Here is a 25,755-nt window from a genome sequence, read left to right as displayed (position 1 = left end):
CGGCCGCGTTTCCTCGGCGCAGGCGCGATCGCGGCGTGACTAAGATGGAGGTCGGGGCAGCGCCGCCGCCGTTCTGGGCCGGGGGTCCGGCCCCGGGACAAACGTACATCCCCCGGGCCCTGGGGCACACCGGCATCGCCCCCCGGGCCCCGGGACACACCGGCATCGACCCCCGCGCCCCCGGCACCGCGCCCGCCGCGCTGCCCGCCGGCCGCACCCTGTGAGGGCAGCGGGAGCGCGGGAAGGGCCGTGAGGGCTGAGGGGGATGGGGGGGACTGGGGGGGTCCCTGAGGGAAATGGGGAAAAGGATCTGGGAGGGGAATGGGGATCTGGGGAGGGGAATGGGGAAAAGGGATCTGGGAGGGGAATGGGGATCTGGGGAGGGGAATGGGGAAAAGGGATCTGGGAGGGGAATGGGGGTCTGGGGAGGGGAATGGGGAAAAGGGATCTGGGAGGGGAATGGGGGGGATCTGGGGAGGGGAATGGGGGTCTGGGGAGGGAAATGGGGAAAAGGGATCTGGGAGGGGAATGGGGGTCTGGGGAGGGAAATGGGGGGTCCCTGAGGGAAATGGGGAAAAGGGATCTGGGGAGGGGAAATGGGGATCTGGGAGGGAAATGGGGGATCTGGGGAGGGAAATGGGGATCTGGGGAGGGAAATGGGGGATCTGGGGAGGGAAATGGGGATCTGGGAGGGGAAACGGGGGATCTGGGGAGGGTAATGGGGATGTGGGGAGGGAAATGGGATCTGGGGAGGGGAAATGGGGGAAATCTGGGATGGGGAAATGGGGGGGGATCTGGGGAGGGGAAATGGGGATCTGGGGAGGGGAAATGGGGATCTGGGGAGGGAAATGGGGATCTGGGGAGGGGAAATGGGGATCTGGGGAGGGAAATGGGGATCTGGGGAGGGTAAACGGGGGATCTGGGGAGGGAAATGGGGATCTGGGATGGGGAAATGGGGGGATCTGGGGAGGGGAAATGGGATCTGGGGAGGGAAAGGGGGGGATCTGGGGAGGGGAAATGGGGGGATCTGGGGAGGGAAATGGGGATCTGGGGAGGGAAATGGGGGATCTGGGGAGGGGAAATGGGGGATCTGGGGAGGGGAAATGGGGGATCTGGGGAGGGGAAATGGGATCTGGGGAGGGGAAATGGGGGAAATCTGGGGAGGGGAAAGGGGGGGATCTGGGGAGGGGAAAGGGGGGGATCTGGGGGTGCAAACTGGGAGCAGAACTGGGGGGAACTGGGCAGGGGGAAAGGGGAAAGGGAAGGAGAACAAACGGGAATGCCAGGGAGACTCCAGGGGCGCAGAGTGGGCAAACTGGGATTCCAACTGGTGTGACTGGATCCGAACTGGTGTGACTGGGATCCATACTGGTGTGACTGGGGTCCGTACTGGTGTGACTGGGGTCCGTACTGGTGTGACTGGGATCCATATTGGTGTGACTGGATCCATACTGGTGTGACTGGATCCGAACTGGTGTGACTGGATCCATACTGGTGTGACTGGGAATCCGTACTGGTGTGACTGGATCCATACTGGTGTGACTGGATCCACACTGGTGTGACTGGGATCCATACAGGTGTGACTGGATCCATACTGGTGTGACTGGGATCCATACTGGTGTGACTGGGATCCATACTGGTGTGACTGGATCCATACAGGTGTGACTGGATCCGTACTGGTGTGACTGGGAATCCGTACTGGTGTGACTGGGATCCATACTGGTGTGACTGGATCCATACTGGTTTGACTGGATCCACACTGGTGTGACTGGGATCCATACTGGTGTGACTGGGATCTGTACTGGTGTGACTGGTTCCATACTGGTTTGACTGGGATCCTGCCGTGCCAGGAGCCCGATGGTGACCGGCGCCTCGGTGCTGGGGCTGAAGTTCTCCGGGGGCGTGCTGCTGGCCGCCGACACCGTGGGCTCCTACGGATCCCTGGCGCGATTCCGGGGCGTCTCCCGGCTCCTCAAGGTCAACGACTCCACCGTGCTCGGGGCCTCGGGGGACCTGGCAGATTTCCAGCACCTGCGGCAGCTCCTGGAGCAGATGGTGTAAGATTCCCGGGAATCCCCGGCCCAAGTTCCCTCGGGAATCCCGAGATTCCCCCCATCCCGCAATCCCCAGTTGATTCCCGCCAAGCCCGCCACCCCAGAATTCCGGATTGATTCCTGGGGGATTGGGGAATTTCCCGTCCCCAGTGGTTTTTGCTGAGTCGATCGCCAGAATTCCTCTGCTCCCATCCCAGAATTCCTTGAGCACCAATCCCCAAATCCCTTGGAATTCCTTGAGTGCCAATCCCCGAATTCCTTGGAATTCCTCGAGCACCAATCCCCGAATTCCTTGGAATTCCTCGAGCACCAATCCCCGAATTCCTTGGAATTCCTCGAGCACCAATCCCCGAATTCCTGGAGCACCAATCCCTGAACTCCTTGGAATTCCTCGAGCACCAATCCCCGAATTCCTTGGAATTCCTCGAGCACCAATCCCTGAACTCCTTGGAATTCCTCGAGCACCAATCCCCAAATCCCTTGGAATTCCTTGAGCACCAATCCCCGAGTTCCTTGGAATTCCTTGAGCACCAATCCCCGAAATCCTTGAGCACCAATCCCGAAATTCCTTGGAATTCCTTGAGCACCAATCCTTGAACTCCTTGGAATTCCTCAAGCACAAATCCCTGAATTCCTTGGGATTCCTTGAGCACCAATCCCTGAATTCCTTGAGCACCAATCCCTCAACTCCTTGGAATTCCTTGAGCGCCAATCCCCAAATTCTTTGGAATTCCTTGAGCACCAGTCCCCGAGTTCCTTGGAATTCCTTGAGCACCAATCCCCGAAATCCTTGAGCACCAATCCCCGAATTCCTTGGAATTCCTCGAGCACCAATCCCCGAATTCCTGGAGCACCAATCCCTGAACTCCTTGGAATTCCTCGAGCACCAATCCCCGAATTCCTTGGAATTCCTCGAGCACCAATCCCTGAACTCCTTGGAATTCCTCGAGCACCAATCCCCGAATTCCTTGGAATTCCTCGACACCAATCCCCGAATTCCTGGAGCACCAATCCCCGAACTCCTTGGCGTTCCACCCCCGAATTCCGCCGCGTTTCTTTTCGCTCGGCTCCAATCCCCGACCCACCGTCCCCGAACCCCTGGTCTCCAAGGCCGGAATTCCGTGGGATTTCAGGATCGACGAGGAGCTGCTGGGGGACGGGCACAGCTACAGCCCGCGGGCGCTGCACTCGTGGCTGACGCGGGTGCTCTACAACCGGCGCTCCAAGATCAACCCCCTCTGGAACACCGTGCTCATCGCCGGCGTCTACGGCGGGGAGAGGTGCGAAATCCCGGGGCTGCCACTTCCAGGGATTTCTCCTCCTTCCCAGGGAAATCCCTGCACCTTTTTCCCCGCCGTGCTTCCTGCTGCTTCGTGGGGGAATCGAGCTTTTTCCCTGGGCTGGTTTCTCCTCCCTCCTTCCCAGGGAATTCCTGCTTTTTGCTGGGGTGGTTCCTGCTCTTTTCCAGGGGAATTCCCGCCTCCTTCCCAGGGAATTCCTGCTTTTTGCTGGGGTGGTTCCTGCTCTTTTCCAGGGGAATTCCCACCTCCTTCCCAGGGAATTCCCGGTTCCCGGGGTGATTCCCGCTCTCCCGTTCCTGCAGTTTCCTGGGATACGTGGACATGCTGGGCGTGGCCTACGAGGCGCCGTCGCTGGCCACGGGATTCGGGGCTTACCTGGCCCAGGTGAGCCCGGGCTCGGGTCTGTAGTTCCTCGTCAAGTTATTAATTGATCCTTCTTCAGTTCATCGTTTTTTAAGTAGGTGATATCCGCTTTTAGCTCGTCGTTTTCCTCGTCATTTCGGAACCGATATTTCCATTTTTGAGCTGATTTTGATTAATGTGTCCCTTCATTCCCAATCCGTGTGCAGCCGCTGCTGCGGGCGGAGCTGGAGCGGGATCGGGATGGGGATCGGCTCCCGACGCGGGAGGAGGCGCGGGAGCTGCTGGAGCGCTGCCTCAGGGTGCTCTACTACAGGGATGCTCGCTCCTTTAACAGGGTTTGTATCCCAAATCCATCCCCAAATCCATCCCAAATCCATCCCCAAATCCATCCCAAATCCATGGGATCCATCCCAATCCTGGGAGCTGCTGGAGCGCTGCCTCAGGGTGCTCTACTACAGGGATGCTCGCTCCTTTAACAGGGTTTGTATCCCAAATCCATCCCCAAATCCATCCCAAATCCATCCCAAATCCATCCCAAATCCATCCCAAATCCATGGGATCCATCCCAATCCTGGGAGCTGCTGGAGTGCTGCCTCAGGGTGCTCTACTACAGGGATGCTCGCTCCTTTAACAGGGTTTGTATCCCAAATCCATCCCCAAATCCATGGGATCCATCCCCAAATCCATCCCCAAATCCATCCCAAATCCATTCCCAAATCCATGGGATCCATCCCAAATCCATCCCCAAATCCATGGGATCCATCCCAAATCCATCCCCAAATCCATGGGATCCATCCCAAATCCATCCCAAATCCATCCCAAATCCATTCCCAAATCCATGGGATCCATCCCAAATCCATGGGACCCATCCCAGTCCTGGGAGCTGCTGGAGCGCTGCCTCAGGGTGCTCTACTACAGGGATGCTCGCTCCTTTAACAGGGTTTGTATCCCAAATCCTGGGAATTTGTCCCAAAATCCATCCCCAAATCGATGGGGAGCCAGGCCAAACCCATCCCAATCACAGGGTTTTTCCCATGGAATTCCCATGGGATTGAGGCATTCCGGGGCTTTCCCTGTGGAATTCTGGGGTTTTTCCCATGGAATTCCCATGGGATTGAGACATTCTGGGGTTTTCCCTGTGGAATTCTGGGATTTTCCCTGCGGAAGTCTGGCAGGGATTGAGGCATTCTGGGGTTTTCCCTGTGGAATTCCGGGGTTTTTCCCATGGAATTCCCATGGGATTGAGGAATTCCAGGGTTTTTCCTGTGGAATTCTGGCGGGGATTGAGGAATTCCGGGGTTTTTCCTGCGGAATTCCGGTGGGGATTGAGGAATTCCGGGGTTTTTCCTGTGGAATTCTGGGGTTTTCCCTGTGGAATTCCGGTGGGGATTGAGGCATTCCGGGGTTTTCCCTGTGGAATTCCGGGGTTTTTCCCATGGAATTCCCATGGGATTGAGGCATTCCGGGGTTTTCCTGCAGTACGAGCTCGCCACGGTGACGGAGAAGGGCGTGGAGCTGGAGGGGCCCCTGACCCTGGAGGCCAACTGGGACATCGCCCACCTGGTCAGGTAATTCCCACCTGGAAAACCGGGATTTGGGAATTCTGGGGACACCCAGGTAATTCCCTCCTGGGATTGAGGCATTCCGGGGTTTTCCCTGTGGAATTCTGGGGTTTTTCCCATGGAATTCCCATGGGATTGAGGCATTCCGGGGTATTTCCTGTGGAATTGCAGGGCTGGGATTGAGGAATTCCGGGGTTTTCCCTGTGGAATTCCAGGCTGGGATTGAGGATGCAGCGGGATTGGTAATTCCAGAGGAACGTCCAGGTGTTCCGAGTGAGATCCAGATGTTCCCAGGGACATCCAGCTGTTTTCCTGCTCCTCCAACCCCTGTTTTTTCCCTTTTTTCCTCATTTTTCCAGAGGTTTCGAGTGATCTCCAGGAGCTGCTCCGGCCTCCCACCTTTCTTTCCCTCTGGAATGGCAAATCTGGAATTTTTTGGGAATAAAATCCATCGTTCAAGACCAAGCCGTGTGTTTGTTCTTTGGGAATCCTCAAAAAAAAAAAAAAAAAACCAAAAAAAAAGCGGGAATTCTCCCCGAAAAAGGCAGATCTCGGGGAGTTCTGGAATTCTGGATGGATGCTGTGGCTCCAAATCCCAATTTTTACCAAAGTTGTGGAATTTTTGAGGTGGGAAGGAGCCTGGGAATCCCTGCCCACGGTTTTGGGGCACTCCATGGGGTTTTTCCCCAAACACGGGGGGGATTTCAAGGCCATTCCCAAGCCTGGGAATTCCAGGATGGGTCGGGATCTGTTGGTTGAACCCAAAATGGTTCAAATTTGCCCCAAATCCTTTTCCAGGGAATTCCAGGAATTCTGAGATGGTCCCAAACCCCTTTTGGAAATGAGAAAAAAAAAAAATGGGGAAAAACTGGGTTAAAATCCCAATTTTTAGGGAATTTTTGCTGCTTCAAATTCCGGGGTTATGGAATATTTCAGTAAATGAAGGAAATTTCAATAAAACCCTGGAATATTTCCATAAAGTTAAGTAAAATCTCAATAAAATATTCAAATCTTTCCATAAAATTTTGAAAATGTCCATGAAATATTGGAATATTTCAATAAAAATAAGGGAATTCAATAAAATGTTGGAATATTTCACCAAAACCTTGGGATGTCTCAGTAACCAAGGCCACAAAAATCCAATTAAAATGGAATTTTTCCCCTGCCCATTGCCAAAATTCCTCCAGCAGCATTTTCCCAACTTTTCCTTAAAAAAAAAACCCCAGGAATTTTCCACAGAAAAAAACAATTCTGACCCTGAAGAATTAATTAAATCCAGGATTTTTCCACCCAAATCCCACAGGAATGAAGGCATTTTTTCCACAATAAAAACACAGTTTATTTATAAATTCATTTCCCTGCTTTTATTCCACGTTTTTCACTCCTGTACAATTCCAAGCTGATCCATAATTTTTTTTTTTTTTCTTTTTAAATTTTATTTATTTTGAATTTTTTTAAAATTTTTTTTCCCTGTTTTCCTTCGGGAAAAAAAAAACCCCCAAAAAAAAAAAAAAAACCCACCTTCACAAATCTTATGGAAAAACAGGTGCTGGGTGCCTCTGGAATTTGGGAATTCCAAGAATTTTTAAAATTAAAAAAAAAAAAACAAACCAAATACATTTTCCCAAAAAACATGCAAATTCCAGTAAAAAATCGGAGCTGGCAGTGAAAAATCAACCCAAAATCTTTATTTTTCAATGGATTTTTTTAGGTTTTTCGTCACAGTTTTAGTCCCAAATCCCGGATTTTCCGATCCTAAGCAAGGCGGGGTTTTCCAGGATGGTTCTTTTCTTCATAAAGTCGATCATGAATGATCCAAAAAGGGGAAATCCAAGGAAAAGTTGGGGTTTTCTGCCCCTCCAGTGGGAATTTTTTGGGGGAGAAATTGGGAAAATCGAGGTCGGGGGCAGGAAAAGCAGCGCCAATCCCAAAAATTGCCGGCGTGGAATGGTGGCTTCACAATTGCCAAGCCAAATTCCCTCAAAACTCCCTAAAATTCCACCAAAATTCCATCAAAATTCCTGATTTCCATTAAAAAAAAAAAACCCAAAATAACAGAATCTTCGCAACCAATCCAAAGGAATTTTCCTTTAATTTGGGTTAAATTCCAAAAAAAAAAAAAAAAATCAAGGAAAAAAGAAAAATTCCCCAAATTTTTTGGGGAGTTAAATCCGGGGATTTTTTGTCTTCTTGGAAAAAAAAAACAAACTGGGCACAAACGACGTCAAATTCCCACTGCTAAAAACCAGGAATTATTGTACAAGTGAGGTAAAGAAAATTCCCAAAAAATATCCACTCACGAGAGAGAATTCCAAGGAAATACCAACACAGTGAATCCAAGGGTTTGGTTTTGTTTTTTTTTTTTTCCAGTTTTTTTTTTTTTTTTAAGATTTAAAAAAAACAGAAAAAAAAAAAAGCCACGAAAATCCTCCCAAAAAATCGGCGGAAACGGCAAATCCGGAAAAAATCCCAGAAATCCGCTGGGAACTGGGATCTCATCTGTTTGTTCCAAAAACTGGGAATGTCCTTCGTTTTGGGACAAAACATTTGGGAATATTCTTTGATTTTGGGGCCAAAAATTGGGAATATCCTTGGGGTTTTTTGGGGGCTAAAAAAATGGGGGAATATCCTTTCATTTCTGGGATAATTTCTATTCTTTTTAATAATTGGCTCTCCAAAAACACGGAACATCCTTTAATTTTTGGGGCCAAAACCAGGGAATTTCCTTTAATTTTGGCGGGCAAAATTAATCTTTGGGGCGGAAAATTGGGAATAGCCTTCAATTTCTGGGACGTGTTTGGATCTCTGAAAAACAGGGAATATCCTTCAAGTTTTGGGGGCCAGAAATTGCTGGAACATCCTTCCATTTCCGTGGCCAAAAATTTGGAACATCCTTCAATTTTCGGGCCCAAAACCAGGGAAGAGCCCTTCCATTCCCCACGCTCCTTGGCCTCTCCCAACTCAGGAATTTCCGGGATGAATCCGTCCAATGCTTTTCTTTTCTTTTCTTTCCTGGGAATTCTCAAATTTCCATCAGCTCCAAATCCGCCTCCTCGAAACCGTAGAACGACTCGGCCTCGCTCTCCCCCTCGAAGAGCCGGTGCAGGATTTCGGGATCAGCCTCGGGGTCGTCGTTCTCCGGGAATTCCGGGGACGACTCCCTGGTTTTGGCGATCTTCAGCCTCTCCTCCATGGCGGCGATCAGCTCCTCCTGCTCGTCGCCGTTGCGCCGCGGCGATCCCGAGTCTCCGGCCGGCCCCGGCAGGACGCTGGCCACCAGGAAAGATTTCCGGATCAATTCCGGGCAATTCCCGAGGATCTCCAAAGCTTCTCCCAGCCACCCCAGCAGCAGCTGGAGCAGCGCGGAGGAGTCGGAACCCGCCAGATCTTTCGCCCGTTCTTTCCATTTTTTATGGAGGAAACTTTTCAGGGATCTCTTGACGCACACGTCCAGGGGCTGGATCCGGGAGCTGCATCCGGCGGGGATGACGGCCGGCAGCGCTCCGGCCGCGCTGAGCACGGCCAGCACCTCCTCGGACAGGTGCGTCCGGTGGCAATCCAGCACCAGCATGCCTTTGGGAGCGCCGCCGCCTCGGCATTCCGTGTGTTTCCTCCACACTCTGGCCGCCCACAATTCCATGATCTCGTCGTCGTCGCAGCCGTTCTCCTTGGATTCCAGCAGGATGGATTTGGGGACGACGGCCGGGCAGGGCAGGTGACCTCTGGAGATGAGCAGAGCGGGGAGGACGCTGCCGTCGGCCAGCACGGTCAGCACCAGCTCGCACCAGGGCTCGCCGTTGCCCACCGTCTGCAGCGCGCTCTCCTTCCGCTCCTCGCTGCCCAGCACCTCCGCGTCCAGGAAAAGCGAGATCTCGTCCACGGCGGCGATCATGGCCGGGGGCAGCTCCTGCGTGTGGATCTGGCGCTGCACGAACTCGATGAAGGCCCCGGCGTTCCCCTGGATCTCCTTGGGGAGCGGGTGGGCGACGCCGCGGCGCGTGTGGGTGCTGAGGTGGTGCCGCAGCATGAACCTCACGGCCCACTCGTAGGAGATCTGGAACCCTCCCTCCAGAGACCGCCCGATCTTGGTGGCCTTCTGGAAAAGCGTCTCCTCGTTGACGGGCAGCTGCTGCTCGCGCTGGGTCAGGACCCACTCGGCCAGTTTCTCCTCGGCCTCCAGGCTGAGGTATTTGCCCTCGGGCAGCTCGGGGCGGTCGTCGTGGAAGGCCTGGAAGCGCCGGAGCCAGCGGCGGATGCGGCGCGGAGGGTTCCGGAAATGCTGGGCCGCCTGCTCCGTGCTGGAGCAGAGCGCGAACAGGACCATGCGCAGCTTCTTGACGGAAAGCTGCTCTTTTTTGGTGGGCTCGGGGTCTTTTTGGGCGGGTTCCGGCGGGTTTGGGGTGGGGTTTGCGTCGGGGGGAGCGGGGGTTGGGGGTTTTTGGGGGTTTTGGGGTGGGGTTTGGGGTTTTGGAGGGGGAGGAGGGGAGGGGGTTTGGCAGGGGGGTTGTGGCGTGTCCTGGGTGTGCCTGGAAAAAAGGGGGAATTGGGAAAAGTGAAATTTTTGGGGATTGGGAGGAAAGGGGAGGGGGGGGAAAGGAGAAAAAAAAGGGGGGGAAGAAGGGGAAAATGAGGGGAGGAAAAAGGGGGGGAAAAAAAGGGAAAAAAATGGGGAAAGGGAGGGAAAAAGGGGGAGGAAAAGGGAGAGAAGGAAGAGGGGAAAAAGGAGGGAAAAAGGGGGAAAAGGGGAAAAATATGGGGAACAAAAAGGGAAAGGGAGGGGAAAAAGGAAAACAAGGGGAGAAAAAAAGGAGGGAAAAGGGGGGGGGGGAAATGAGGGAAAAATTCCCAATCCCATGGACAGGGAGGGATGAGGAAAAACAGGAATTTTTGGCTTACCTGGAATGTGATATCCAAGAAGGCCCTGGAATAAAACAGAATATTTCAGGTTTTTATTCTGATTCATTTGAGGGGGTTTAGGTCTTTACCTCTTTTTTTTTTTTTTTTTTACTTCTATGGTCTTTACTTCTATTTAATTTTATTTCAGAGGAGTTTGGGATTTGTGGGAATTCCTGGAAAAGCTGGAATCAAACCAAGCTCCCTCAGGAATGAATTCTGAATTTCCATCCCGTTAAAAAAAAAAAAAAAGGCAAAATTAATTCGGTTTATTCCCAACCCGAGCTCCAGAATATGAATATTTCTTGGATTTTGGCGGGAGTTCTTGGTTTTTTCCCGTTTTCCTGGTTTTTTTCCCCGGTTTTACCTTGGACAATGATGTTGCTGGACTCGTGGGAGGGGTTGAACACCAAATGCTTGGCCATGGAGTCGCCCTCGGAGGTGACGAAGAGGCAGGAGGAGCACGAGAGCCTCACCCCACTGGGAAATGGGGAAAAAAAAAGAGATGGAAAAGGGGGAAATGGGGGAGAAAAAGAGGGAAAAATGAGGGACAAAGGGGAAAGAAAAATGGGAAAAGGGGGGAAAGAAGGAAAAAAGTGGGAGGGGGGAAAAGGGGGGGAAAAAGAGGGGGAAAGGGGAGGAAAAGGGGAAAAAGAGGGGAAAGAAAAAGGGAGGAAAAGGGGAGGAAGAAAAAGAAATAAACTTTAATTTCAGATATAAAAATGTGCCCCACCCCTCATTAAGAACTAAATTATTGCTAACTAAATCATTATTATCAATAACTTATTGTTAATAATGAAATTGATAGTAATTAAATTATTGATAAGAATTAAATATTATACCATAATTATTAATAATTAAGATGTAAAATTGCTCCCCTCTGGAGTGCAATAGGAATGGGACCCATAAATCCCAAAATCCCTGAATTTTTCCCCCAGAATGAAAAAGGTCAGGAATTCCCAGGGGCTGGAATTGGGATTTTGGGAATTTTTTCCATACCTGGCCGTGTAGTTCTTGAACAAAGCCAAATATTTGGGGCTTTTCCGGGGAACGTGGTTGCTGGAGAGGGAAAAAGATGGAGAAGTCAGGGATAATCTGGAGAAATGGCTGTAAAATCAAAAACACTCCCCAAATAATAAAAAAATCCCCTATAAAACCCTATTAAATTCCCTAAAAATCAGATAAAACACACAATGAATCCATATAAAATAGCCCATGAAATTCATATAAATACCCTAAAAAAATTCATATAAAGTTCCCTAGAAGATTATATAGGCACATATCCTATAAAATACCCTATAAATCCATTGAAAATAGCCTATATAATCCATACAAATTCCCCTATAATATCCACACAAAATCTCATCTAAAAACCTACAATATTCCCAAGGAAACTCCGTAAAATCCCCTATAAAATAATACAAAATCCTCCATAAATCCATATAAAATATCCTAAAAAAAACCACACAAAAAACCATAAAAATCACCTATAAACCCATAAAAATTCCCTATAAAACTGGAAAAATGCTGATGAGCCCAGAATTGTTCCCAAATCCCAGATTTTTCCATCCTGATCATGTGGTTGGCGTAGGCGCGGGAGCAGCAGGAATTTCCCATTTTTCCCCATATTCTCCCCATTTTCCCCCAATTTTTCCTCTATTTTTTTCCCAAATCCCGCTGTTTTTGCCCCAAATCCCGTACTTGATCATGTGGTTGGCGTAGGCGCGGGAGCAGCAGGAATTTCCCATTTTCCCCCCGTTTTTTCTCTATTTTTTTCCCAAATCCCGCTGTTTTTGCCCCAAATCCCCTACTTGATCATGTGGTTGGCGTAGGCACGGGAGCAGCAGGAATTTCCCATTTTCCCCCATTTTCCCCCCATTTTCCCCCCGTTTTTTCCCAAATCCCCGTTTTTGCCCCAAATCCCGTACTTGATCATGTGGTTGGCGTAGGCGCGGGAGCAGCAGGAATTTCCCATTTTTCCGCATCTTCTCCCCATTTCCCCCCAACTTCTCCCCATTTTCCCCCCATTTTTTCTCTATTTTTTTCCCAAATCCCGCTGTTTTTGCCCCAAATCCCGTACTTGATCATGTGGTTGGCGTAGGCGCGGGAGCAGCAGGAATTTCCCATTTTTCCCCATATTCTCCCCATTTTCCCCCCATTTTCCCCCCGTTTTTTCCCAAATCCCGCTGTTTTTGCCCCAAATCCCGTACTTGATCATGTGGTTGGCGTAGGCGCGGGAGCAGCAGGAATTTCCCATTTTCCCCCATTTTCCCCCCATTTTCCCCCCGTTTTTTCCCAAATCCCGCTGTTTTTGCCCCAAATCCCCTACTTGATCATGTGGTTGGCGTAGGCGCGGGAGCAGCAGGAATTTCCCATTTTCCCCCATTTTCCCCCCGTTTTTTCTCTATTTTTTTCCCAAATCCCGCTGTTTTTGCCCCAAATCCCGTACTTGATCATGTGGTTGGCGTAGGCGCGGGAGCAGCAGGGATTTCCCATTTTCCCCCCATTTTCCCCCCGTTTTTTCCCAAATCCCGCTGTTTTTGCCCCAAATCCCGTACTTGATCATGTGGTTGGCGTAGGCGCGGGAGCAGCAGGAATTTCCCATTTTCCCCCCGTTTTTTCTCTATTTTTTCCCAAATCCCGCTGTTTTTGCCCCAAATCCCGTACTTGATCATGTGGTTGGCGTAGGCGCGGGAGCAGCAGGAATTTCCCATTTTTCCCCATATTCTCCCCATTTTCCCCCCATTTTCCCCCCGTTTTTTCCCAAATCCCGCTGTTTTTGCCCCAAATCCCCTACTTGATCATGTGGTTGGCGTAGGCGCGGGAGCAGCAGGGATTTCCCATTTTCCCCCATTTTCCCCCCATTTTCCCCCCGTTTTTTCCCAAATCCCGCTGTTTTTGCCCCAAATCCCCTACTTGATCATGTGGTTGGCGTAGGCGCGGGAGCAGCAGGAATTTCCCATTTTCCCCCATTTTCCCCCCGTTTTTTTCTCTATTTTTTTCCCAAATCCCGCTGTTTTTGCCCCAAATTCCCCTACTTGATCATGTTGGCGTAGGCGCGGGAGCAGCAGGAATTTCCCATTTTCTCCCATTTTCCCCCCATTTTCCCCCCGTTTTTTCCCAAATCCCGCTGTTTTTGCCCCAAATCCCGTACTTGATCATGTGGTTGGCGTAGGCGCGGGAGCAGCAGGAATTCCCCATTTTCCCCCATTTTCCCCCCATTTTTTCTCTATTTTTTTCCCAAATCCCGCTGTTTTTGCCCCAAATCCCCTACTTGATCATGTGGTTGGCGTAGGCGCGGGAGCAGCAGGAATTCCCCATTTTCCCCCATATTCTCCCCATTTTCCCCATTTTTTCCCAAATCCCACTGTTCTTGCCCCAAATCCCGTACTTGATCATGTGGTTGGCGTAGGCGCGGGAGCAGCAGGAATTTCCCATTTTCCCCCATTTTCTCCCCATTTTCCCCCCATTTTCCCCCCGTTTTTTCCCAAATCCCACTGGTTTTGCCCCAAAGCCCCTACTTGATCATGTGGTTGGCGTAGGCGCGGGACCAGCAGGAATTTCCCATTTTCCCCCATTTTCCCCCCGTTTTTTCTCTATTTTTTTCCCAAATCCCGCTGGTTTTGCCCCAAATCCCGTACTTGATCATGTGGTTGGCGTAGGCGCGGGAGCAGCAGGAATTTCCCATTTTCCCCCATTTTCCCCCCGTTTTTTCTCTATTTTTTTCCCAAATCCCGCTGGTTTTGCCCCAAATCCCGTACTTGATCATGTGGTTGGCGTAGGCGCGGGAGCAGCAGGAATTTCCCATTTTCCCCCATTTTCCCCCCATTTTTTCTCTATTTTTTTCCCAAATCCCGCTGTTTTTGCCCCAAATCCCGTACTTGATCATGTGGTTGGCGTAGGCGCGGGAGCAGCAGGAATTTCCCATTTTCCCCCCATTTTGTCTCTATTTTTTTCCCAAATCCCACTGTTTTTGCCCCAAATCCCGTACTTGATCATGTGGTTGGCGTAGGCGCGGGAGCAGCAGGTGCTGTAGCGGCACAAGGAGCAGTGCACGTAGGTGGGGAAGTGGTTGGGGAAGTCGGGGATCTCGAAGCTGCACTCCAGGCACGTCTGCCGGCCCAGGCCGCTCCTGGGGAAAAAAAAAAAAAAGGCAAAATCCCTCAAAACCGGGGCTTTGGGAGAGCTTCTGTGGGATGGGGGAGGCGGGGAGGAAAGGGGATGGCAGGGTTTGGGATGGGGTTTGGCTACAAATTAATTATTATTTAAAATTAATCTATATTAATATTAAATTACCAATACCGTTGATAAATTCCAGGACGGAATTCCAGCTTTAATTCCCTTTTTTTCCCAGCTCCACCTTTCCAAACCAACCTCAGAATTCCCATTGTTTTCCCCCGGAATGACACGATTTTCTCCCAAAGTTTCCCAAATTTTTCCCAGAAAAATCACTGATGTTTTCTGGCTAGTCCTCTTGGGGACGCTTCAGTGGCTGGGGAACCCCAAAATTCCCCAAATTCCCGTGTTTTCCCCGTTTTCCCCTCGACTTTCCCCAGAATTCCTATTTTTTCCAGGAAAAGCACTAATTTTTTTTTTTTTTTTGCTGGCTCACTTGAGGATCCCACGATGGGTGGGGAATCCCAAAATTCTCGGGTTTTCCCCAGAATTGCTGTTTTTTTTCCCCAAATTTTCCCCCAAATTCCCGTTTTTCCCCCAAACTGGGTTTTTTCCCCGGAAAGCGCTGACGTTTTTTTGCCGGCTCTGCGGGGGGCGTTGCGGTGGCACAGGAACAGGGGCTGGGGGTCGGAGCAGGATCCCAGGGGAGCCGGGTCCGGGCCCATCCCGTGGGAAGGTTCCAGCGGCAGCAAGCGGGGCTGGCCCCGGGACGCGCGGATCGTCACCTGGGGGAGCACAAAAATTGGGGGAAAGTTTTGGATCCTGTTTGGGGTTTGGATGAATTCCATGAAACACCCCATTAGTGCTATGAAAAAAAAAAATTAATTCCAGGAAACATCCAATTCATTACAAGAAATACCCCATGAATCCCAGTAAATTCCCAATGAATCCAGGTGAATTCCCAATTAGACCCACCAAATTCAATGAATCCCATTAAATTCCCAAGGAACCCAAATAAATTCCCAAGGAACCCCAATAAATTCCCAAGGAATCCAGTTAAATTCCCAATTAGACCCACCAAATTCAATGAATCCCATTAAGTTCCCAAGGAATCCCATTAAATTCCCAAGGAACCCCAATAAATTCCCAAGGAATCCCATTAAATTCCCAGGGAATCCCAATAAATTCCCAAGGAACCCCAATAAATTCCAAGGAACCCCAATAAATTCCCAAGGAATCCCATTAAATTCCCAAGGAACCCCATTAAATTCCCAAGGAACCCCAATAAATTCCCATGGAACCCCAATAAATTCCCATGGAATCCCAATAAATTCCCAAGGAACCCCATTAAATTCCCAAGGAACCCCAATAAATTCCCAAGGAATCCCACCAGACACCGAACTCCATTAAAAACCCACTCAATCCCATAAACACCCCCCAAAAAAAAATCCCCCTCTTAATCCCACCCCCTTTCCCCATCCCCGCCATCCCCAGCCAACAAAAGCCATGGGAATTTTTCTGGGAATTTCTCCAGGAAATTTTCCGGGAATTTTTCTGGGAATTTTTCTGGGAATTTTTCCGGGAATTTCTCCAGGAATTTTTTGGGGAATTTTTCCGGGTATTTTTCCGGGAATTTCTCTGGGAATTTCTCCGGGATTTTTTCCGGGAATTTCTCCGGGAATTGCCTGCCTTGGTGCCGGGTTTGAGCCCCTCGAGCTGCTTGGGCTTGCGGAAGGTTTTGTGGTGCTGCAGCTTGTGCTCGATCTTGTCCTTGGCAAACAGGAACTGCAGGCGGCACTTGTTGCAGTGGTACACGCTCTTCTTCTGGAAAATGTTCGTTAGCGTTAATTAATTACTAACTGTTTCATTAGCTATTAATTGATTGTTAGCTATTAAATAAATATCAATTGGTTATTGAGTATTGAATGGGTATTAGGAATGAAAACTGCACTGGCTGCAGTGGTACACGCTCTTTTTCGGGGAAAAAACAGTAATTAGTATTAATTATTAGTTATTAGTTAGTTATTAATTATTTAATAGTTATTAAGTAGCTATAAATTGTTTATTGAGTATTGAATGGGTAGTAGAACTGCAGGCAGCACTTGTTGCAGTGGTACATGCTCTTCTTCTGGAAATTATTATTAATTAGTCGATAATTATTAAGTAGGTATTAATTATCAGTTATTAAGTAGGTATTAGTTGTTAAGTAGGTAAATTTTCCAAGGAATCCCCTGGAATTGTGGCTCACCTGGTGCCTCATGAAGTGCTGCTGGAAGGCGCTGCCGTTCTTGAACGCCTCGAGGCAATTCCCAAATCCCATTTGTTTTCCCATTCCCGATTCCCACCCAAACTCACTCAATCAATTCCCACTCGTTCAGCATCCCCAATATCCCGTTTTTCCCAGGGAATTCCCGTTTTTCCCGGGAATTCTGGCTCACCTGGTGTCTCATGAAGTGGGCGCTGCCGTTCTTGAACGCCTCGAGCCAATTCCCAAATCCCATTTGTTTTCCCATTCCCAATTCCCACCCAAACTCACTCAATGAATTCCCACTCGTTAAGCATTCCCACCATCCTGTTTTTCCCAGGGAATTCCCGTTTTTCCCAGGAATTCTGGCTCACCTGGTGCCTCATGAAGTGGGCGCTGCCGTTCTTGAACGCCTCGAGCCAATTCCCAAATCCATTTGTTTTCCCATTCCCGATTCCCACCCAAACTCACTCAATGAATTCCCACTCGTTCAGCCCACTCGTGGATATCCCTAATACCCCGTTTTTCCCAGGGAATTCCCGTTTTTCCTGGGAATTGTGGCTCACCTGGTGCCTCATGAAGTGCTGCTGGGAGGCGCTGCCGTTCTTGAACGCCTCGAGGCAATTCCCAAATCCCATTTGTTTTCCCATTCCCGATTCCCACCCAAACTCAGTCAATGAATTCCCACTCGTTCAGCATCCCTAATATCCCATTTTCCCAGGGAATTCCCATTTTTCCTGGGAATTCTGGCTCACCTGGTGCCTCATGAAGTGGGCGCTGCCGTTCTTGAACGTCTCGAGCCAATTCCCAAATCCCATTTTCTTTCCCATTCCCAATTCCCACCCAAACTCAGTCAATGAATTCCCACTCGTTCAGCATCCCCAATATCCCATTTTTCCCAGGGAATTCCCGTTTTTCCCGGGAATTGTGGCTCACCTGGTGCCTCATGAAGTGCTGCTGGAAGGCGTTGCCGTTCTTGAACGCCTCGAGGCAATTCCCAAATCCCATTTGTTTTCCCATTCCCGATTCCCACCCAAACTCAGTCAATGAATTCCCACTCGTTCAGCATCCCTAATATCCCATTTTCCCAGGGAATTCCCATTTTTCCTGGGAATTCTGGCTCACCTGGTGCCTCATGAAGTGGGCGCTGCCGTTCTTGAACGCCTCGAGCCAATTCCCAAATCCCTTTTTTTTTCCCCATTCCCGATTCCCACCCAAACTCAGTCGATGAATTCCCACTCGTTCAGCATCCCCAATATCCCATTTTTCCCAGGGAATTCCCGTTTTTCCCGGGAATTGTGGCTCACCTGGTGCCTCATGAAGTGCTGCTGGGAGGCGTTGCCGTTCTTGAACGCCTCGAGGCAATTCCCAAATCCCATTTGTTTTCCCATTCCCGATTCCCACCCAAACTCACTCAATGAATTCCCACTCGTTCAGCATCCCCAATATCCCATTTTTCCCAGGGAATTCCCGTTTTTCCCGGGAATTCTGGCTCACCTGGTGCCTCATGAAGTGCTGCTGGAAGGCGTTGCCGTTCTTGAACACCTTGAGGCAGTAGGGGCACAGGAGGTGCCGCGTGTCCTCGTGGATCAGCCGGAAGTGGCTGTCCACCTCGGAATACAGCGACGAGCGGTACTGGCACACCTGGAAAATCCGCCAAAACCCGGGATTGGGGGTGGGAAAACCCAGGGAGTTGGGGCGTTTGAACAGGATGTGGGAAAAACGGGAAAAAAAATCCTGCGGTTTGGGGCGTTTCGGCAGCAGGCGCGGGAAAATCCCAATTAACAGGGAAAAATACCTGGCACACAGAGGGATTTTTGGGGTCAGAACTGGGAATTCCGGGTGGGAATTCCATACCTGGCAGACGTAGGGCATCTCCCCGGGTTTGTGGGTGTCCTTCATGTGCTGCAGGAAGAGCGGCTCGCTCTCGAACGCCCACTCGCAGATCTTGCACTTGGCTGCCCCAAAAAACAGGGAAAAACGGGCAAAAGTTGGGAAAAATGTGGGAGTTGGGAGGTGTGAGGGAAGGGAGAAGGGGGGGAAAAGAGGGAAAAGGAGAGGGAAAAGCAGGAATAGGGGGAAAAAGGGAAAAGGGGGGAAAGGGAAAAGGAGGGAAGGGGGAAAAGGGAAAAAAGAGGGAAAAGGAGAAAAAGAGGGGAAAAGAGGGAAAAGAAGAGGGAAAAGCAGGAAAAGGGGAAAAAGGGAAAAGGGGGAAGGGGGAAAAGGAGGGAAGGGGGGAGAAGGGGAAAAAGAGGGGAAAAGAGGGAAAAGAAGAGGGAAAAGCAGGAAAAGGGGAAAAAGGGAAAAGGGGGGGAAAGGGGAATGGGGGGAAAAAGAGAAAAGAGGGGAAAGGGAAAAGGAGGGAAGGGGGAAAAGGGAAAAAAGAGGGAAAAGGAGAAAAAGAGGGGAAAAGAGGGAAAAGAAGAGGGAAAAGCAGGAAAAGGGGAAAAAAGAGGGAAAAGGAGAAAGAGGGGAAAAGAGGGAAAAGCAGGAAAAGGGGAAAAAGGGAAAAGGGGGAAGGGGGAAAAGGAGGGAAGGGGGAAAAGGGGAAAAAGAGGGAAAAGGAGAAAAAGAAGGGGAAAAAAGAGGGAAGAAGAAAAAGGGAGAAGGGAAACTTGGCTGGGATTTGGGATGGATGGATTTTGTGGTGACCTTGAGCAAGGGGCGAGGGGAGGAGTGACAACTTTCCTTCCATAAATTCCCACTAAATCCAGGAGGAAAATCCCAACTTAGGGATAAAAAATTCCCGGAAAAGCACGGCCTAGTGGACTTTCAGGAGCTGTGCACGTTCTCCAGGTGGAATTGGGGCTGGAGAAGTGAAACTCGCCTGGAATTTCGGGTGGATTTTGTGGTGACCTCAAACAAGGGGCGACAATTTTCCCTGCCCAAAACCCCAGTGAACTGAAGAGGAAATTCCCAGGTGAATCCCAAAGAAAAGCAGGAAAAGCACTGACTGCTGGACTCGTAGGGGCTGTGCACGTTCTCCAGGTGGAATTGGGGCTGGAGAAGTGAAACTCGGCTGGAATTTTGGGTGGATTTTGTGATGACCTCAAACAAGGGGCGACAATTTTCCCTGCCCAAAACCCCAGGGAACTGAAGAGGAAATTCCCAGGTGAATCCCAAGGAAAAGCAGGAAAAGCACTGACTGCTGGACTCGTAGGGGCTGTGCACGTTCTCCAGGTGGCACTGCAGCTGGAAGGGGGTGCTGAAGTGGCGGTAGCAGTGCTGGCAGATGGTGTGCACGTCCACCTCGCCGTTCTGCTGGTCCAGCTCCACGTGGTGCTTCATGTGGTTCATGAACCTGCAGGGGGTGGAATTCCCGGAGATTCCCATTCCTCATCCCGGGAAAATGCACTCTGGGCACAGTTCCCAGCTTGGGTTTGGGTAATTCATGGGTTATTCCTGGGTAATTCCTGGATAATTCCTCACTGGGGGTTGTTCTTAAAGTGCTTGGTGCAGTGGGGGCAGTGGCGCCCATGTACCACTGCCCGTCATTCCCACAATGCCAGCCCATTCCCAGATAATTCCCACAATCCCACGTTATTCCCAGACAATTAATGGATAATTAATTAAGGGATAACAGCTCACCGGATGTTGTTCTTGAGGCGCTCGGTGCAGTGTGGGCAGCGGTGCCCACGTCCCACTGCCCGTCATTCCCACTGCACCATTCCCATCCCATCTTTTGGTTATTCCCAGACAATTAACGGGTAATTAATTAAGGGATAACAGCTCACCGGATGTCGTTTTTGAGGCGCTCGGTGCAGTGTGGGCAGCGGTGCCCACGTCCCACTGCCCGTCATTCCCACACCATTCCCATCCCATGTTTTGGTTATTCCCAGACAATTAACAGGTAATTAATTAAGGGGTAACAGCTCACCGGATGTTGTTCTTGAGGCGCTCGGTGCAGTGGGGGCAGCGGTGCCCACGTCCCACTGCCCGTCATTCCCACTGCACCATTCCCATCCCATGTTTTGGTTATTCCCAGACAATTAACAGGTAATTAATTAAGGGATAACAGCTCACCAGATTTCATTTCTGAAGCGCTTGGTGCAGTGGGGGCAGCGGTGCCCACGTCCCACTGCCCGTCATTCCCACAATCCCAGCCCATTCCCAGAAAACTCCCACAATCCCACGTTATTCCCAGATAATTAACGAAAAATTAATTAACAGGTAATTAATTAAGGGGTAACAGCTCACCGGATGTTGTTCTTGAGGCGCTTGGTGCAGTGTGGGCAGCGGAAGGACGTGGGCACCCTGGGGCAGGGTGGCACGGCCGCGCCCTTGCCCCCATCCCGCCCGTAGTAGAACTCATCCACCAGCATGATCAGCTTGGCCTGGGCGGGGTCAGCCCCGCCCTCACCTGGCTCAGGTGCGGCCTTGGGCGGGGTCGGGGGCGGGGCCGGGGCCGCGCCCTGGGCGGGGGAGGGGGCCTTGGCCGAGGGCGGGGCGGGCTCGGAGTCCAGGGATTTGCGTTTCTTCAGGAATTCCACCAGCTCCGGGCAGCAGTACTGCGGAAACGGGGTAATTAACGGCTGCTCGTTAATTGGGGCTGGGGTAATTAGGGAGAGACAGTGAGCTGGGGCTGGGATTAACCCCTGCTCGTTAAACTGGGGCTGGGATAATGAATTTGGAGACATTGAACTGGGTCTAGAATTAATCCCCCCTCATTAAACTGGGTCTAGAATGAATCCCCCCTCATTAAACTGGATCTAGAATTAATCCCCACTCATTAAACTGGATCTAGAATGAATCCCCCCTCATTAAACTGGATCTAGAATGAATCCCCCCTCATTAAACTGGATCTAGAATGAATCCCCCCTCATTAAACTGGGTCTAGAATTAATCTCCCCTCATTAAACTGGATCTAGAATGAATCCCCCCTCATTAAACTGGATCTAGAATGAATCCCCCCTCATTAAACTGGGTCTAGAATTAATCCCCACTCGTTAAGCTGGGTCTAGAATGGATCCTGATTTGTTAAGACAGTCTAGAACCAATCCCCCCTTATTAAACTGGATCTAGAATTAATCCCCCCTCATTAAACTGGGTCTAGAATGAATCCCCACTTGTTAAGACAGTCTAGAACCAATCCCCCCTCATTAAACTGGATCTACAATTAATTCCCACTCATTAAACTTGGTCTAGAATTAATCCCCACTCATTAAACTGGGTCTAGAATGAATTCCCACTCATTAAACTGGATCTAGAATTAATCCCCCCTCATTAAACTGGGTCTAGAATTAATCCCCACTCATTAAGGTGGGTCTGGAATTAATCCCAGAACATTAAACTGGATCTAGAAGGAATCCCCCCTCATTAAACTGGATCTAGAATTAATCCCAAAACATTAAACTGGATCTAGAATTAATCCCAAAACATTAAACTGGATCTAGAATTAATCCCCACTCTTTAAACTTGGTCTAGAATTAATCCCCACTTGTTAAGCTGGGTCTAGAATGAATCCCCACTTGTTAAACTGGATCTAGAATTAATCCCCACTCATTAAACTGGATCTAGAATAAATCTGCACTCATTAAGCTGGGTCTAGAATGAATCCCCACTTGTTAAGACAGTCTAGAATGAATCCCCCCTCATTAAACTGGATCTAGAATGAATCCCCACTCATTAAGGTGTGTCTAGAATGAATCACAAAACATTAAACTGGATCTAGAATTAATCCCCACTCATTGAGGTGGATCTAGAATGAATCCCAGAACATTAAACTGGGTCTAGAAGGAATCCCCCCTCATTAAGGTGGGTCTGGAATGAATCCCAGAACATTAAACTGGATCTAGAATTAATCCCCACTCATTAAACTGGATCTAGAATTAATCCCCACTCATTAAACTGGGTCTAGAATGAATCCCCACTCATTGAGGTGGATCTAGAATGAATCCCACAACATTAAACTGGATCTAGAATGAATCCCCACTTGTTAAACTGGATCTAGAATGAATCCCCACTCATTAAACTGGATCTAGAATGAATCCCCACTCATTGAGGTGGATCTAGAATGAATCCCAGAACATTAAACTGGGTCTAGAAGGAATCCCCACTCGTTAGGCCGGGCCTAGAGCTCCCCAGTCCGGGGTGAGCACTTACACACATGTGGCCCCGCAGCGCCTCGGTGACGCGGAACTGCGAGTCGCACTTGGGACAGACCTTGCGGCCCCCGTCCTGGAAATCCAGGCTGGGAATGGGAGAGGAGCTGCCTGCAGCGGGACAAACACGGATCAGCTCCCACTCCCACAATTCCCACTTCTCCCCTGCCCCACACACTCGCTAATCCCGCAAAAAAAACCCAAATTCCCAACTTTTCGCAGCCTTTGTCCCACAGAGCCTCCCAGAATTCCCCATTTTTCTCTTTTCTGCCCTTTATCCCAAAAATCATCTTAAACCAACTCTTGCCTCCCAAGAACCCGGAACGCCCCTTAAATCCAAGTTCTGCCTCCCAACGCCCCGGAATTCCCGGGATTCACCTTTCCGGGGCGCGGCCGAGGCCGAGGCCTCGCTGGCGGTGCCACGCTGGCCAGTGCCGGGGCTGCTGTTGGCCACGGCCAGCGCGGTGGGGCCGTGGGCCAGCGAGGGCACCGTGCCCATCGTGTTCACCAGCTTGGCCACCTCGGGGCCACCGGCGCTGCCGCCGCCATCGCCGGGCACGCCCGGGCGCTTCACCGTCACGAAGCTGGCGATGCTCACTGCGGAGGGGAGAGGATTCCATGGAATTGCCAACGGGAATTGGGGTGGGAATTCAGCCACCTCCTCCAGTTCCCTCCTGGAGACTTTACCAAAAATGGTTTGGACAAAAATTCCAGAGAAATCCCAGCCTGGAATTCAACCCCCACCACTTGTCCTGGATCTTCTACCTTGAGTCTCCCCCAGGGATGGTTTGGACAAAAATTCCAGTGAAATTCCAGCCTGGAATTCAACTCCTGCCACTTGTCCTGGATCTTCTACCTTGAGTCCCGCCCAGGGATGGTTTGGACAAAAATTCCAATTTAATTCCAGCCTGGAATTCAACTCCCCCCACTTATCCTGGATCTTCTACCTTGAGTCTCCCCCAGGGATGGTTTGGGCAAAAATTCCAATGAAATTCCAGCCTGGAATTCAACTCCCCCCACCTGTCCTGGATCTTCTACCTTGAGCCCCCCCAGGGATGGTTTGGACAAAAATTCCAATTTAATTCCAGCCTGGAATTCAACCCCTGCCACTTATCCTGGATCTTCTACCTTGAGTCCCCCCCAGAGATGGTTTGGACAAAATTCCAATGAAATTCCAGCCTGGAATTCAACTCCCCCCACCTGTCCTGGATCTTCTACCTTGAGTCTCCCCCAGGGATGGTTTGGACAAAAATTCCAATTTAATTCCAGCCTGGAATTCAACCCCCACCACTTGTCCTGGATCTTCTACCTTGAGTCCCCCCCAGGGATGGTTTGGACAAAAATTCCAGTGAAATTCCAGCCTGGAATTCAACTCCCCCCACCTGTCCTGGATCTTCCACCTTGAGTCTCCCCCAGGGATGGTTTGGACAAAAATTCCAATTTAATTCCAGCCTGGAATTCAACCCCTGCCACTTATCCTGGATCTTCTACCTTGAGTCTCCCCCAGGGATGGTTTGGACAAAATTCCAATGAAATTCCAGCCTGGAATTCAACCCCTGCCACTTGTCCTGGATCTTCTACCTTGAGTCTCCCCCAGGGATGGTTTGGACAAAAATTCCAGGGAAATTCCAGCCTGGAATTCAACTCCTGCAACTTGTCCTGGATCTTCTACCTTGAGTCCCCCCCAGGGATGGTTTGGACAAAAATTCCAATGAAATCCCAGCCTGGAATTCAACTCCCCCCACCTGTCCTGGATCTTCTACCTTGAGTCTCCCCCAGGGATGGTTTGGACAAAAATTCCAATGAAATTCCAGCCTGGAATTCAACTCCCCCCACCTGTCCTCGATCCTGTATCTTGAGTCTCCCCCAGGGATGGTTTGGACAAAAATTCCAATGAATTCCCAAACTTTGAACCACCTTTTTTTACCCAAACTGCCCCAGATTCTCCTCATCTGTGAATGAACTCTGACCCCAAAGTGAACTCGGGGCCAACTCCCAGTTGCCGCCCCCTGGCAGGTTTATTTTTCCATGAGAATTCCTGCGGGAATTTGGCCAGGATGGGGAAGGTGGTGACTCACTCTGCTGGGGAGCCTGGGCCTGGGGCACGGTGCTGCGCAGGGTCAGCGTGGCCGGGATGACCGTGGCGAAGGCGTTGGTGGCCGGCCGGCCGGGCCCGGCGCTGCCCGGCCGCACCTGCGCCACCGGCGAGAACACCTGGGGAACGCCAACTGCTGGTTTAACAAACTGGGTACCTGGGGCTTCAAAGACAAACAGAGAGCCGTGATCCGACCCCAATCCCCAAAAAATCCAGGAGAAATCTGGGATTTACAGCTTTAATCCAGGTGTAAGTAATCCCAAGTTATGAAACTGTATCTGGAATTAGTTAATCCCAGCTGCTGGTTTAACAAACTGGGTACCTGGGGCTTAAAGACAGAGAGCTGTGATCCGACCCCAATCCCAAAAAAATCCAGCAGAAATCTGGGATTTACAGCTTTAATCCAGGTGTAAGTAATCCCAAGTTATGAAACTGTATCTGGAATTAGTTAATGCCAGCTGCTGGTTTAACAAACTGGGTACCTGGGGCTTGAAGGCAAACAGAGCCGTGATCCGACCCCAATCCCAGGAAATATGGGATTTACAGCTTTAATTGGGATTTAGAGCTTTATTTGGGATTTACAGCTTTTCTTTTTATTAATTATGATTATTATTATTAATGATGATCACCTGGCACAAGGGTGATCCGGCCCACCCAGCCCATGGGGTTCTGCACTGGCCACTTGTCATCATTATTATTAATGATGATTAATGATATAAAACAATGATATAATGATATAAATTATAATTATTAATATTAATATGCAATAATAATAACATTAGCTGGCACAAGGGGGACGGGCTCATGGGGCTCTGCACTGGCCACACCTCACCACCACCATCATTATTAGTATTATTCCCATTATTAACTATTGCTGAACGGTCATTATTTGGTTAATGAATTAATTACCTGGCACGAGGGTGATGGGCCGGACGGTCTGGCCCTGCTGGACGTTGAGCACGATGCCCACCTGGTTCATGGGGCTCTGCACGGGCCGGACGTTCTGCACCGGGAACCCCTGGAAG

The 25,755-nt window shown here is 50.2% G+C and overlaps 2 protein-coding genes across 6 annotated transcripts in view; one reads left to right on the top strand and one right to left on the bottom strand.

Annotated features, from left to right (window-relative positions):
- On the top strand, positions 1–5,745 carry PSMB4 (proteasome 20S subunit beta 4). Of its 2 annotated transcripts, XM_053967256.1 has the most exons (7): positions 1–220; positions 1,851–2,057; positions 3,188–3,334; positions 3,658–3,739; positions 3,925–4,053; positions 5,198–5,286; positions 5,640–5,745. In XM_053967256.1, the coding sequence occupies exons 1-7, from the start codon at positions 45–47 to the stop codon at positions 5,650–5,652; spliced, it is 843 nt and encodes a 280-aa protein (XP_053823231.1). In that variant the 5' UTR covers positions 1–44; the 3' UTR covers positions 5,653–5,745. The 2 variants fall into 2 exon arrangements, with proteins under 2 accessions (XP_053823231.1, XP_053823230.1); XM_053967255.1 differs by lacking the exons at positions 5,198–5,286; positions 5,640–5,745 and having other exon boundaries at positions 3,925–4,262.
- Positions 5,746–6,629: 884 nt separating this feature from the next.
- The window catches only part of POGZ (pogo transposable element derived with ZNF domain), a 28,252-nt gene continuing 9,126 nt past the window's right edge, over positions 6,630–25,755 (bottom strand). For 3 of the 4 annotated variants that reach the window (XM_053966775.1, XM_053966776.1, XM_053966777.1), the window contains exons 4-18: positions 25,640–25,748; positions 24,714–24,893; positions 23,014–23,232; positions 22,637–22,746; positions 20,732–21,042; positions 19,489–19,835; positions 18,392–18,492; positions 18,032–18,178; positions 15,979–16,113; positions 14,920–15,074; positions 14,165–14,305; positions 11,173–11,232; positions 10,541–10,653; positions 10,177–10,201; positions 6,630–9,806 (exon numbers count right to left, since the gene is read on the bottom strand). In XM_053966775.1, the coding sequence (XP_053822750.1) occupies positions 8,303–9,806; positions 10,177–10,201; positions 10,541–10,653; positions 11,173–11,232; positions 14,165–14,305; positions 14,920–15,074; positions 15,979–16,113; positions 18,032–18,178; positions 18,392–18,492; positions 19,489–19,835; positions 20,732–21,042; positions 22,637–22,746; positions 23,014–23,232; positions 24,714–24,893; positions 25,640–25,748 (3,657 nt within the window). In that variant the 3' untranslated portion in view covers positions 6,630–8,302. The remainder of the gene's footprint in view (positions 9,807–10,176; positions 10,202–10,540; positions 10,654–11,172; positions 11,233–14,164; positions 14,306–14,919; positions 15,075–15,978; positions 16,114–18,031; positions 18,179–18,391; positions 18,493–19,488; positions 19,836–20,731; positions 21,043–22,636; positions 22,747–23,013; positions 23,233–24,713; positions 24,894–25,639; positions 25,749–25,755) is intronic. The other variant, XM_053966778.1, reaches the window with a different exon arrangement.

This window comes from Vidua chalybeata, chromosome 29 (assembly GCF_026979565.1).
Source record: "Vidua chalybeata isolate OUT-0048 chromosome 29, bVidCha1 merged haplotype, whole genome shotgun sequence".
In the NCBI taxonomy this organism is placed as follows: Eukaryota; Metazoa; Chordata; class Aves; order Passeriformes; family Viduidae; genus Vidua; species Vidua chalybeata.
Note: the sequence above shows the minus strand (reverse complement) of the source record. Positions and strands in the feature narration are given on the sequence as shown.

Bases quoted from the DNA above. Each gene is read 5' to 3' on its own strand.
- PSMB4 (XM_053967255.1), top strand. From the start codon at position 45: ATGGAGGTCGGGGCAGCGCCGCCGCCGTTCTGGGCCGGGGGTCCGGCC. The intron at 2,058-3,187 runs GTAAGATTCCCG...GTGGGATTTCAG, and splicing joins CAGCTCCTGGAGCAGATGGT to GATCGACGAGGAGCTGCTGG. The intron at 3,740-3,924 runs GTGAGCCCGGGC...ATCCGTGTGCAG, and splicing joins TCGGGGCTTACCTGGCCCAG to CCGCTGCTGCGGGCGGAGCT.